This window comes from Struthio camelus, chromosome 14 (genome assembly GCF_040807025.1).
Source record: "Struthio camelus isolate bStrCam1 chromosome 14, bStrCam1.hap1, whole genome shotgun sequence".
In the NCBI taxonomy this organism is placed as follows: Eukaryota; Metazoa; Chordata; class Aves; order Struthioniformes; family Struthionidae; genus Struthio; species Struthio camelus.
The window spans coordinates 1,139,393-1,153,756 of NC_090955.1; the positions used below are offsets into that span (position 1 = coordinate 1,139,393).

Consider the following 14,364-nt stretch of genomic DNA (forward strand, 5'->3'; position numbering starts at 1 on the left):
TTTAGCGCAGCTCGCTCTTGGAAAGATTGCTCCGGCATGGACTTTGTACGCTTCCTTCTCCAGAGCTAGTACTTCATAGTGGCACTTTATTCCTAATGTGGTCAACATCAGGCCAAACTCAATCATTTAGAAATCAATAAATTACTGCCAACTTTAGCACAGGGGCAGAGTTAGGTCAGCTAAATGTTTTTGAAAATCTAACTCATGGTATTCAGGCTCTTAACCTCTATAGTTGGGACTGACATGAGGAGAAACTTTCCATGGCTTTAAATGTTAAGTAATCTCTGAAAGTATTCAGAAACAGACAATTCATAATATTCTATGGTTTGGGGGATTTTTTTTTTTGGAAGTACAGCATATTCTTCTGTAGATTTTCATCCAGTCTCCATGCTCTTGTCCCAGAAACTTGTTTCTATGGTGCGTTTGTATTTCTATTATAAAGTATGTCAAGAGACACATACCTATGAAAGGCAAATCTTAGTGGAATATTTCATTTTAAGAGCAATCTATTAAAGGCAGCTGAACACAAGCTGTTCACCCATCAGAGTACCGAGAAAAACTAGTTCACTAAGTAACACTGAAGCTGGAACATGATTGAAAACAAGCACTTGGTAAATAATTGTTGTGCGTGTGCAGCCTGGAACTATGTAAAACCATGCTTAAATATTGTCTTTGTCTCAAATGGTGTATAAAAATAAGTAGTTTTTGAAGATTTGCTTTGTGTCAGTCTCCCCTGTTTCTTACTAAGCATCGCCATGCATTTCTCTCTGCTAACCGAACATGGCAATAAGCTTACAGAAATGCACAGTTGGGTACCTACTGGTATTTTAATTTAAATGAATGTTTTGGAGGGTTGGGAAGCGAGTTTATATTTTCTGTTTTCCTCTTCTGTGTATAATAACATATTGTCACTTAGCAGTCCAGCAATGTAAATGGGCTTGAGACTGCTACCCAAAGGGCCAAAGTGCTGATAAAACAGCAGGAAGCATTCCTATGGGGGAGAATAACCAGCTGCAGCGCTCAACAGCCTCGGGGTGTCAGTCGGCACCCTGGGACTCGTCACCATTAAGCAGGCGCCACCCAACCTGACTGGAGCATTTTGGCCGACCGAGCCCGGGGAGCTGCGCTGGGCTGCAAGAGGCGAGTGGCTTCGCGGGGCCGTTTCTCTGGAGCAGTGGGTTGCACTGGGAATGCTCCTGTGGGAAAGCCTTTTCCAGAAGGAAAAATGTACAAAAATAAAGATGCTATTTTGGAGGTTAAGATGAGGACGGCTGTTTGACAGGGAGCTGGAAGGGGTGTCTGCCGTTCTTCCACAGCTAGCTCCCGGCAGGCTGCTCCGTCTCTTCTGCCTCCAGTTAACCAACCTCCTCCATCAGCGATGACCCAGCAGGAAGGGACTGGCGGCCAAGCAACGCATATGCGCGTCCGTCTCTGGGGACCATGCCTTATGGGCACACAGCCGTCCCCGCGGCCCCTCCTGAGCAGGTGCCACCTGGGCTCCCTTACCCTATTGCTCTTGGTGTAGCTGCTGGTGATGGCGAAGGTTTCTTCTGCCCAGGGCACGGGTTTCTTCACGGCAACGTGTCTCACAAATTAAGTGCTTGGAACGCAATCGCTACCCGTCAGGATAATTTTGCATCACAGTGAAGAATGTGGTAGGGGTGTCAGTAATGCTGGGGCACCTGAGGCCTGGTGCCCTCTCAGTGGCGGGAGCAGAGACCGTGCCAGCGCTTTCCTCCCTTCCCAATGCCGTCTCACAGCTGTCCTGACTTGCCTTTCCACGGAAATGCAGTTCCCATGTCGCTGGGGACGAGGGTCGCCGTACATTGCCCATCCCCTCTTGCCAAGAACCCATAGCCACTTCTAAGAATATTTCACCGAATAGCAGGCATTTTGGAGCCAAACGCTGCATTTTCATGCAGCGAGGCAAAGGAGAAGCTTTTATTAATACCCCAGCTGAAGGGCTCCTCAGCTCGCTCCCCACTTCTTCTAGGTTGTTTCATAAGGCGTTTTACCATGGAAATATTTTGTTACTTATTCAGTAGCAGCATGCATAGCTGTGGCTCAGCAATAAACACATTGCCCTTTGCTATTCATCAGTCTACCAAAGTACAGAATAAACATGTTGCTGTGCTAATGAAACCCTTATGTCAATTCCTGGGCAGAATCAGTTAATCGCTAGCCAATAAGCTTGTCTCATAAGCTATGTGAAACTGGAACAAGAATGTATGAGGGAAGAGAAAGAAGAGAAAATTTAAAAAGATCCGTAAGAAACTGATATATCAATTTCTCATAGCTTAGAGAAAGCAGAAGAAATGGATTCCTTAAAATGTTAGAACAAGCACTTAAACTGCAATGAAATTATCCTGTAAATACTACGTATTTTTAGCACATCTCAGGCAGTAATTAGTACCATTCAAATATACAAATTCAGAGATTTAAAGCATAAGCCCAGCAGAGACTACTATGATAATTTGTTCTGACCTCCTCCATCCTATGGTCATGGTGTGTCCTATATATATACATAAAAAGTGTGTGTGTGTGTGTGTGTGTGTGTGTGTGTGTGTGTACATAAAAGAATTATTGAGTACCAGTTCATGGAGCTTGACTTTATTTTACCAAAAAAGCAGATTAGAGTGAATCAGGAGCAAGTCCGTTGAAATTGCACTACTGCAAAACTTGTCTTATGGGAAAAATGAGGCACTCATGTGCATGGTTTTCAGATAACAGCACAATTGAGTCACTGGCAGGTGCAAAACTGAGGTGCTCAAAACCAACCTGTGAGCTGAAGGAGGGCAGAGAGCAAGATATTACTGTTCTGCAGATTAATGTACAAATGTTAAACCTGCATGTGTATGTGGAAAAACCTTTGCTCCTATAAATTTAATCAGTAATAAAATTCATAACTGTGCAGCACGCAGGGAACTCTATCAGTGGATTATGCTGGGCTGCCTGCTGGTGGACTGGCATCTGCTCATCTTGATTGAGCACGCTGTGCATCGGGCACTCCTTGAGCGGCAGCTGGCATGACCTTGCTTTAGGCCTTAGCGTTTGAAATTTGGATTGCATGAAGCTTTGTCACTGTTAAGGCAAAGCACATTTTCGCTCTGGAAAACCGTAGGTACTAGCAGAAATGGAATTTCATCTTCTGAACTCTGCCTTGCATTGCCAATGTTTATTAGAAAAAGCAAGAAGAGGGTGGCCCTTCCTGGGACGTTTTTATAAGACAATGTAGATGCTTCAGTGTGACTGTTTCCAAGATAAAGTCATTCCTTTCATCGAGCCATATTTAGTGTAATCTGCTACTGAAAATGTCAGTAGCAGAACTGACAGGCTACCTTAAAGAAGATTGATAAACACTAATGAATACACTGCAGGAAGACAGAGGGATGACGGCACAGTTCCAAGCAAGCGTATTGAAGCAGAAGTTTTCTGTGCAAAAAAATCTATTTTGACATAATTGGTATTTACAGTAGAAATGCAACCTCTGCCAGCAAATCCATATATTTCTCCAACACAGACAGCTATTAATCACACCAGCAAACAGCGTCACGTTGAGATTGGTGGAAAAACTTCCATAAAATCAGATTTTAAGTTAAAAGGAAATAGAGCTGCGGAAGCACAGGTACTACTGTGCTAACTGTTGTCAATATATCACATTTTTATTTTCTTACTTTACAGAGTATTTTTCCAAAGCATGATAGGACTGAGGATTCAAAGTCATTTAGACTTGTTTTGGCATTTTATCCTATACTGCTTTGGCAATGCACTAAGTTCCCCAAACTCCTGGACAACTTTTAAACCTTCTGCAAGCGCATCAGTAGTGCTCAGTCATGATCAGTGCTACCTGCCCCTTTTTGTTTGTTTTCCATCCATGCAGCTTTTTATTTTTAGCCTGGGTTTTGCGGTGCCCACTTTGAGGAGAACAAGCAGCTCAATCTCAGCCTTTGTGGCCGATGGAAGCGATGGTGATAATGTGCGTTACCATAGCAACCCATCCCCGCGACAGGTACGCGCATACAGCAGGTTGTTCCCATAGCACAGGTCTGACGTACACCTCTACAGAGAAATGTAAACAGAAAAAGTTACCTGTGCTGAGATGAAGTAGGTTAATTGCAAAAGAGAAGTTAAGTAGGAGACCATTTCCCCAGATGTTTTGGACAGTGTTTTAGCTATTTTTTAAATGAATATACCCTGGAAGACACAGACAAAGACTATCATAGCAGCTAATAGCATCCCTCAGTGCCGCATCTCATTTTTCACCTGAGTGAACAGTTATGACAGTGGTTGAGAATTGTATGGCATCTAGAAACCATCCATAAGAGTGCAGTGAAGAGGACACATGCATAGAAATGAGTGCCATGATTTTAGCGCTTATGTGTGTCCCCTGTCCTACTCTGTCACCTGTCTTTCCTCAGTTATTATATCACACTGTTCCAGCAATATTAGATTGCAAAACAAATCAATTCACAATCCTGACTTCTTGTTGCCATTAACTCTGCTGCTGCAACACATGCTTTTAAACAGTGAAGCTGATATAGCGTTGACAAGGGATAGCATGACATAGCTCCATTGCTGAAGAAACAAAACCACATCTGGCAGATTCAGCGTTTATTAATCCGTGGAGTAAACAGATCCTTGACGTAGTCCTGCTGAGATCAGCAAAGTCAGACCAGCTGCAAAATCAGCTCCATCTCCCAGGCGCCCCTGCGACCGCGCGTAACCGCCTGGTACGCTCCCCATGTACACCGCTATCTCTTTGACATAAAGAAGATCCAAACTCGATTTTAGCCTTTACCCCAGTCAACATGCTTTTCTCCCTACCTGGAGAGAAAAGTTGGATATTGTATCGTGTCACAGTGAAGGAGAGAAGGAAAGCCACGTTGGGTAACCACCTTCTCCTACCCGCGCTACCGCAGACACGACCGCTGCCATCAACGCCCCGACGCTCAGCGTGCCACCTGGACGGTTCTGGGCTTGGTTTTGGTTTTTAACGTGGCCTCTTCTCCGGGTTCCCCCATCCTGCTGTCAGCGGTGTCTCTAAATCTAACTCTTTGTGCTGCAGTAGCTCTGCACCAGCTGGACTGCCCTCTCTCTACACACAGCTAACCCCTGCACTAACAGTCTATCTACCGTTTTGACCACTGCACCCGTTCTTTGTTTTCAGCCAAAACATGTTGTATCTGCCCAAAACACTGCTGCAAATGTTATTTTTGGCTCACTTCCATTTCTCTCTGAAAGCAAAATAGTGATGAAAGCTGAATGGCAAATTGAGTATTTCTACAAAGCAAAATGTCATATGGGGGCTCTATTATAAAAATAATGTGAATTACTGAGGCTCAGAACAGGATCTTAGTCCGTCCCTTGCGTACTACAAGGGAACACTGGCTGGTGCGGGGGTTTCTGCCCGCGTCGGTTCAAGCGAGCCGACGCCTTCGGCCCGGCCTTGCCTCAAAGGCCGTTTAAACGCAGCCTTTTTTGGGGGGCTACGCGCACACCCCAGGGCCATCGGCCTCCCGCCGGCGCCAGGCCGCCCCCGACAACCCACCCGGCGCCCGGCGAGCGCTTCGCGCGCTGCTCCTCCGCAGGGCCTGTAACGTTCCCCGAGCACGAGTTTTTGAATTAAACGTCATTAGGAAATGAAAAATGAGTAATATGCTCTAGTTGGGGGGAAAAAATGCTCAGTTTTGGGTTCGTATCGGGCGCGGAGGCGCGGGCAGGCCGCTCCCCCCCCCCCCCGCCGCGCACCGCCGCCCCTCAGGCAGCCGTTAAACGCTCCGCTCGCGCCTACAGCGGGGGGGGCCGAGTCCGCCCCCGCCCCGCGGACTACAACTCCCGGCAGCCCGCGCGGCGGCCCGGGAAGCCGCAGGGAGGCTGAGTCCGCCCCCGCCCCGCGGACTACAACTCCCAGCAGCCCGCGCGGCGGCCCGGGAAGCCGCGGGGAAGCCGAGTCCGCCCCCGCCCCGCGGACTACAACTCCCGGCAGCCCGCGCGGCGGCCCGGGAAGCCGCGGGGAAGCCGAGTCCGCCCCCGCCCCGCGGACTACAACTCCCGGCAGCCCGGCGGAAGCGCGCCGACGTCGCGGCGCGCGGAGCGCGGGGGATTTGGACGCGCCGGCGGCCGCGGCAGGGCCGTGCCGTGCCGTGTCGTGCCGTGCCAGGGCGCTATGGCCGCCGCGGCGCTGGCGCTGCCTCTGCCCCTGCCCGAGCCGCCGTGGCCGCCCGGCCTGGCCCCTCTGAAGGCGCGTGAGGGCGGAGCGGCGGCGGGCCTGCGCCCCGCGGGGAGGGTGACATGGCGGCCGCGGGCCGAGGGGGGCAGCCAAAATGGCGGGGGGGGAGGCGTGAGGGGAGCCCGTGAGGGGAGCGGTGTCCGCCCGGCGGCGGGAAGGGCCTGGGCCCGGCGCGGCCCGGGGCTGAGGGCGGCCGGCTCCGCTCTGCTCAGGCTTCGCCGTCCCCAGCCGGGCGCCCGGCGAGGCTTCGCTCTGCAGGGGTCTGCCGCGGCACCTCTTTCGGATATAAGTAATGCCGGGCATTAAATTCCACCCTTGCGGGCTGCGGGTGGTGCGTTTCGGTCTGTGTCGCTTAAGAATGTGGTGCGCAAGGTCTTATGCTGTGCGAAGTGTGTGTTTGCTCGTTCGCGGTTCACGCAAGAAGTCCTCTAAGTGACCTGTGTTTTCCTTTCAGGCGGTGGACGACTTGTTGCGGTGTGGGATATGTTTTGATTACTTCAATATTGCAATGATCATTCCACAGTGCTCACATAACTGTAAGTACGATTTAAGGAAGCATGATTTCCTGTACTGAAAGTACTATGTAAATTTCTTGCTGTTCTTGACTCATTTCATCCTACTATCTCTTGTAATTTGCTATTATTTTTTGTTCATAGAGGTGAACGTGGAACTGTTATTTCCTTTTCATTGTAAATCTATACCTGCTGTCCCATGATTAACACTGTATTTTATTGAAGATCACATAAAAATCTGTATTGATTTGGGTGATTAAAATCAAGGTTTAATAAAAATTAGACTTATGAATGGCTCTAGAATAGGAGTCAAAGTGATCTTTTTATGGCAAGTTGCTAAATGGGTGATGAATTCATTTTTCCCACTATGCTATGGCTTTTAATATAATTTAAGATTATATTTTGTTTAGTTTGCACCTTCCCATTTATTCCAAGGAGTATAAGGGTGGCTGTGATAGTAGTGCATCTTGGCCTTATGACTCCAGTTATGCCTAATCTGTCATTCAGCTGACAGATTAGGACGAAAACAGAAGGCCAAAGAAGGCATATAGAATATTGAGTGGATGGCTCTGTCCTCCTATATCTTTCCTGGAAAACACAGGACTGGAGAGTGGCCTTGTGGTTTTTATTACGGGTTGACAAAATCCACTTGCGCCTTATCTGTGTGACAGAAAGCCACTGAAGAAACTTTCTTTTCTAAACTTACTTTTATAAACTTTCTCCTCTATGGTTTTATAGACAAGCCATCGTTTGACCAATTATTATTTACTGGAGTGTAGTGCAGAGGCTATCGATCCTTTATTTCCTTTACAAAATTTTCAGTGCTACTCCACAGTTTAGTCAGCAAAGAAGTTTGCCTGTGCAATATTGCAGAGGACCTCTTTTGGATGAGAGCTGTGAAGCAGCCACCAACTTTTCCACGAGCAGTTTGGGTGCAGCCTCTGTTCTGATGATGATACAAATGCACATACTGTCTGGATTAACTTAAATCCCATCTATTCCTAAAATCCTTCATTTAAATGTCTTTCATAAAATCTTGAGGTAGGAGCAAATCTCAGAGCTGTATGGCAGAAAGCATTGAGTATTATGAGCTAGAATTTTTCATGCCACACTGTCTGCTTCAGGCTGAAATCTGTTGGAAGGTGGTAACAAAACGGTTTACTGAAGTCAGATTAGGAGAAAGTACACTGCCTGTCTCATGTTAAAATGAATGCCTATGATTGTTTCATTCAGAAACTGTAGTACTGTCTTACAAAAAGGAGAACGTTGTAGTTTGGCAATGAGATTTAGCTTAGCTTGGTAAAACTGTAAGCGACTGAAAACAGTGGAAGAAGCACTGGAAATTCCTTACGGTAGCTGGTGTTACTAGCCTGCCTGTGACACAGCTCAGTTCAATGGCCCTTAACTTGAATAAGAAACTGTCTATCTTACTGTGTTTCACAGGTTATATATTTGACTTTTTCCTTCCCGATTTGCAACAAGCCTAAGTTTTCTACAATAAATCAGGATTTCTTTAAGGCCTTAAAAGTAGGGCCTTCCTGTTTTTTTTCTTTTTTTTTTTTTTTAAATCCTAAACTCATCTCGCAAACTGAATCAATTTATGCTGAGGTGGTTTAAGAGGTTATTACCACCAGATGTGCTTCTTATTGGTTGGTGTTCGTTACCGCTTGTAGTAGGAGTATTAAAACATGCTGCCCCTCCTGAGGAATCTAAAGGGCTTAAATGACCCAGTGACTGTGACATGGTTGAGGGATGTCTCCGATCCGCGCGCTGCAGCGGCCTCCAGCAAGGGACTGAGCTGGGTGATGGGAAGAGCTACTGACCGCATCAGCCCCCTGTGAATTAGCAGCTTTCCCAAGTCGCAGCCTTCGTCCAAGCACAGCTCAGCATGAGCGCAGCTCTGCGGTCTTGGCCTGTGTCAAGAGTAGTGTGGAAAGTGGGGCTTTGACTTACTCATATAGAAATGTCCACAGCTGTTGGAGGGAGCTCTTTCCTGTCATTCAGGATTTCTCTTTTTTAAAATCTTTGTTGAACTTGCCAGCCTGTTTCTAGCTAAGCAGGTTTCAGAGTTGCTTGTTCACTTAGAGTTCTAGATGCCTGGTGTGTAAATTGTGGCATCCTTGACTCTTGTTCGTTACAGAGGTTTGTAATGTCCCGAGGCCAAGCTTGTTTTGTTCCTCTTTGTTCTCTCCACCTTGCTTCTTTCAGTTTAAGCTTAATGGAGTGGATTATTTGCTGGCAATGCTTTGTATGTTTCTACTCTGTCATTTTCATTTAAGCGTTCAGAACTGTTTCTCAGATTAAATTAATATTTTGAGATTCTCTTCCTTTCTATATACTGAAATACGTGGCTGCCGCCAAGCGTTATAATGAGTTAGTGGATACGCTTTTACAGATGGGTATCGTCTGTCAGTGCAGATGAAAGTGAGCTTTGTGGTACCACTTAATTCCTGATGTACATGCAGAGTTTATCATAGACAGAAAATTATTTTGTTGCCCCAAGAATGACAGGCTGAGACCTGGCTGTGGCTGGGCTGTTCCTCCTGTAGGAGGAAGAATTGAGTAGTAAAGAAGGGAGCTGGGACAGGAAACTGCACGGCCTTTATCTACTTTGCAAGTGCCCGGAGGGAGCCCTATGCACAAATGTTAAGACTAAGGACTTAGGTCATTTATTATCCCTGACTGTGCTTCGGCCGGGTGTGAGTAGTGATCGCTGCAAACATAAGTCAATCCCGTTGCTTACTGAAGATGAGTGATTGTCAGATGTTGGCAGCCCAGTTCTATTAAGTTGATTCATATTTATGCAGTTAAAGATTACTACTTTTTATATGGATTTCCCCCTATATCACATCATATTATATAATGTAACTTTTGAGCGTTTGGATGGATTTGCAGGTGTAACTGTTGAATTTATGTATTAATGCTCCTACTTCTTCTCCAACCTCTTCAGAGAGGGTTTTTGAAATACATCTGCTTAGGTGATTGTTGATTAGTTGTAGTACTTAGAGGTTGTAAGTGCTGAAACTCTGAGCGATAAAGAACTAGTAAGTGAATGTCTGTTTTGATAGAGAGTACCGAAGCGCTCCCTTAATATCTGGAAGGGGTTATGAAAGCTCATAAATAAGTACAGAAAGTAAAATAATTCCAAAAATTTCCGGAGACAAAATGAAACTTATGGTGTATTTCAACAAAGAAGCCTCCTGTGCAAATGAAATGACTTGCTTTTACTGGGAAGCATTTAAGCCATCTCTGCATTAGCATTCCAAAGCTATTGTCCATCTTCTTTAGCCTTTTCCCTCAAAAGTTTTGGGAAGGGAAAGAAACATCTGGGATAAAGTGGAGGTGGAGAGTTTTTCTGGGGCTGTGCAGGAAAATGAGTGATCTGAAAACGTTAGTAAACATCAAAAAAAGGGCGGGGGTGGGGGCAGTGAAACCCACTGCTGTAGACCAATAAACGCACCTCTTCTGCTTTTAGTGGTAGTAGCAGGCTAAGATCTTCCTGCTTTGCTTTAATGAAAGAAAGATGAACGTCTGCCCTTAACAGCGAGACTGAGATCAGCTGTTGAAAGGTGCTTGTATAAGATACAAGTTTTTCACTAGAAGACTGATCTTAATTCTGTGGAATAATGGTATGTTTTCAATATTGGTGTATTGTGGAACAGTTTGCATATATTATAGAAAGAGAAAATATGCTAACCAGCATTGTGTTGAGCTGCTTTTGGAAGAATGCCCGTTGAAAACTATATATTTCCTTTTTCCAGATTGTTCCCTTTGTATACGCAAGTTTTTGTCCTACAAAACTCAGTGTCCAACATGCTGTGTGGTAAGTGTTTTGTTTGTCCCATATTTGTTTGTTGTTTATTTTTGGCAAATCTCAGGACCTTTTACTATACTAAAAAATTAGTACTTGTCATGCCTTACTACCTTCCCTTTCAGTGGGGAAAAAATGTCTGTTTGCACAACCGGCGATTCTGTTACAATTGAAATTCTCCCCTCTCAGAGCTACTGTTCTGTCACCATAGGCAGAAGAAGTAGATGGAGAATGAAAATTGCGTTTGGACTCAGAGCTGCGTGTATTTAAAAAAAAAAAAAAAAAAAATTGTGTCAAAACATGTAGAATTGCCTCTTGTTTTGTTCATAAAGTCAGCATTTAAAACATTTAGTGCTGAAACTTAAGCGCTTAAATTTTCCATGATTGAATGGCCTGAGTTTTCAAAGGCATGTAACAGCAACAGTTATTGAAATTAAATGTCAGTAGTCACCTAATTCTTGAGGATTTCACAGCAGGGCACGTTGGCGTTCATTCTAATGGTTTTCAGGCTCAAATTGTGGTTATTGTTTAAAAACTTGCTTTTGGGTTGAATTTGGTCTAAACTTGATGAGCGAAAAAGGCTTTTGAGAACATATAGCCGATACAAACCTGTGCGTTGCCCCTTCACCCATGTATTTTGAATTGAATGTGTGAGATGGAAGGGAATTTGAAAAAAGCTTATTTTGAAAGAAAGCAGTTGTGAACATAATGTAGTAAAACAGTGATAACCGTAATGTTTTGAATTGCCTATTTGTGTTACTGTAGTGTTTTCTCCTATATGATCACTGGAGATACTTGGACAGAGATTGCATGCCTTCAGGACAGTTTAGACAGTTACACTATTGCTTCTGTATTTTTGTTCTGTGAGCAGGAGCTTATTTTATCTACAGCATGTATTGCAGAAGGAATACCACACAACAGTAGGGTTTTTCTTAGCCTCTTCTAATAGATACAACTTAAGTGCATTGAAGGCTATTGACAGTAGGTTTGCTCCTCTCCTTTACCTTTCAAGGAATCTTTAGCAGTGTCTGGAGGCCACCAGATATACCAGAATACCTAGTATTACAGCTCACAGACTATAGAAAAGTAGTATGCTGCACAGCAGGGGAAGGAGGTATTTGCTATGAAAATTAGGGTAAATATATTCTTTCTTTTGGAAGGCACTCATGGCAGACTTGATCTGTTCTGCAGGTAGGTGGTTATTATGATCTGACTTGAAGGCCTTTTCTGACTAAAGAGTATAGAATGCAGTTTGTTCTAGGCCTTAATCTAGCTTTTCCTCATAAGCCAGTTGGGTTTTTATTGAACTTCTGAAAATGGTAGGCTGCCTAAAAACAATGAGTAGTGCTTCAAGAGTATTGGCAAAGTAAACTGATGTTCTTCCATATTTCTAAAGCATGAATCAGAGTAGATTACTGAGGACTGGAAAATGGATCTATTTTTAAACATTCAGACATGCAAGCTTCTTGGTGTACATTTCTGGAGAGTACGTTTTACTACTGCCTTCTCAAAAATCCCAGGGATTGATTGCAGTAATGAGCAAGAGTAGTAAAAGCTTTGGAATGACAAAAGAAGAGCAAAGAGAAACAGCAAGAGATAAAAATCAGGAATTCTGTAAACAGAATGAATTGAATGCAGAAAACCACCTTATAATTCATGTTTTCATTCCATAAGCATTCAAAAAAATAGCACTTCTCTTCATGTGTTCTCATTCCTCATTGCTTAAAGTTCTTACCACATTCATGGTGTTCTTGTTTTGGCTTTCAAAATGGTTTGAATTGGGCTACAAAAAAGCATTGTCAGAGACTAGGTGTACTGGATGTTGTAGCTTTAGCTTAATACTTCATTTTTATCTATTGCCTAAGTGCCAGCAGGCAGTATTTTAGTGTGACGTATTTTTCAGGAAAAAACGCTTAAACTTTACGCATCTTCATTGAGCTATCAGTTTAGGGTGGTGGAGGTTGAAGTATATATCCAAGAAAAATTATTGATCACCTGAACCTTTTCTGTTTACTTACTGTTTTGCTGTATTTGACTTTTTTTTTGCCTCTTTTTCTTAATAGGCAGTCTCGGAATCTGACCTGAAAAATAACCGGACTTTAGATGAACTAGTTAAAAGCTTTAATTCTGCAAGGTATATTGTGCTTTTATGAATACTATATCTGATTTGGCAGTTGGAAGGGAGAGTGGGATGTAATTTGTATTAATTTGTCGTTTTGTGCAATAGCCAGTGTTTGTGTTTTGTGCTAGAAACTTAGACTTGGTGTTAGTGAAAAAAATATTGACTTTAATATCTATATTTTAATAATAAATGATTTGATGAAGACAGTTTATTTACTGAGGCCTAAATGCCACAAGAGTATGCTAACTGTAGGGTGCATGGAATAGCTGACCATGTAATGTGCTTTGAAAATGTAACTGTATAATTAAAAATCAATGAAATCATCATAAAGGTGTTAAGGTTTATTACTGGAATTTTTTCATAGTAACCTTACTGTTACAATTGCTGGGTACAAAAAGTGAACCTAAAATGAAAACACCCACCAAAATGGTGGGAAACACTGGGATGTGAGTTTTCTAGGTAACAAAAAAGCCCAAACCCACAAATGGTAGAGATCATCATTGTAATTTGGTCAAGATGTCTTAAGGCAGATATTTGGCAACTTTTTCTAAGTATCATCCAAAATGAGGAAAAGGTCTGTGTCGTAATCTTTGTGATATGCTAGCTGCTGAAATCCGATTATCCTGATAACCAGCTGTTTACTTGAATTTTACTTTTACCTTTAGTTCTTTTGCTTAAGGCCAGTGCCTTCTGTAATATCCAAGGAGACTTCTTCATGGTTTCCTGCAAGTTGTCTTTTTATTATTATTATTGTCTGTCAGTATCACCTTTCAGGTATACCTCAAGGTACTTGGTAGAGGAGTTGCAGGTTTTTTATGGTATTTCACAGATGCTTGTAGTCCCTTGCTCCATGTCAGTGGAAAAACTTTCATCTTTCCTCTAGTCAAGCCAGGAGCCTCCCTGTAGAGGAGCAGAGCGAAGAGTAGTGTGAGCGAAAAAATTCCTGTGTGACAGAAATGCTGTCAAATCTGGCTTTGGATTCCACTAACTGTTGTCCTATTCGTGAGGAGTGGATGAAAGTTGAACGACTTCCTGTCAGCTTGGGGTAAACTGTTAGTATCGATCTGCTTGTTTTCCAGTCTGTGATGCAACCTCTTTACTGGGTGATTCACATTAAAGTGCCTGAACGGTCCCAATGAACTTCTGATCTCCTTATACAGTGTAAATTGTCTTTGTATCCAATATAAGAAACTTTAAACCTGTATTTGCACCCACCCCCAGCTCCATTGCTAAGGAGATGGGATTACTGAAGGGCCAAAGCTGCTGGATGCTTTCTGTCACAGCACTGAGTTTGTGGTTATGTTAACGAATTTGTGCTGAAGATAATAGCTTATTTTGTTTCTCTTCTCTTTTTTTTAAGAGTAGACTTACTGTAAGAGCAAAGGACAAAACGTAGTTGAATTTCAAAATACAGTCACTATTGCAGGAGTTGAGATTAAAAAATGGTTATATTGCCACGTGTGAAGGCTTTAAAGATGGTTCGGTTCAGAAGGGTCACTATTCATTGAGAATGTGGACGCTGACGAACTCCGTTTTGAACAAGGGCAGTGTACATGGCTGATGTGCTGTGTAAGTAAATATGTGTCTGAATGAGAAATAGAGGTTTACTCTAGAAGTGGAAGGAATGATGTAGTCTAAAGTGGGAAATGGGAGGAGAAGACGTGATGTTTGATTTAACATCAGATTGAAA

General features: G+C 43.6%; 1 protein-coding gene across 8 annotated transcripts in view; it reads left to right on the top strand.

Annotated features, from left to right (window-relative positions):
- Positions 1–5,993: 5,993 nt before the first annotated feature.
- The window catches only part of RAD18 (RAD18 E3 ubiquitin protein ligase), a 68,571-nt gene continuing 60,200 nt past the window's right edge, over positions 5,994–14,364 (top strand). For 6 of the 8 annotated variants that reach the window (XR_011144075.1, XM_068960435.1, XM_068960433.1 and 3 more), the window contains exons 1-4: positions 5,994–6,241; positions 6,684–6,765; positions 10,503–10,564; positions 12,616–12,686. Coding sequence is in view for 7 of the 8 variants with exons in the window: in XM_068960435.1 (XP_068816536.1) it covers positions 6,167–6,241; positions 6,684–6,765; positions 10,503–10,564; positions 12,616–12,686 (290 nt within the window). In the remaining variant the exon portion in view is untranslated. Of the gene's footprint in view, positions 6,242–6,353; positions 6,571–6,683; positions 6,766–10,502; positions 10,565–12,615; positions 12,687–14,364 lie in introns of those variants that run through there. The other 2 variants (XM_009681121.2, XM_009681122.2) reach the window with 2 other exon arrangements.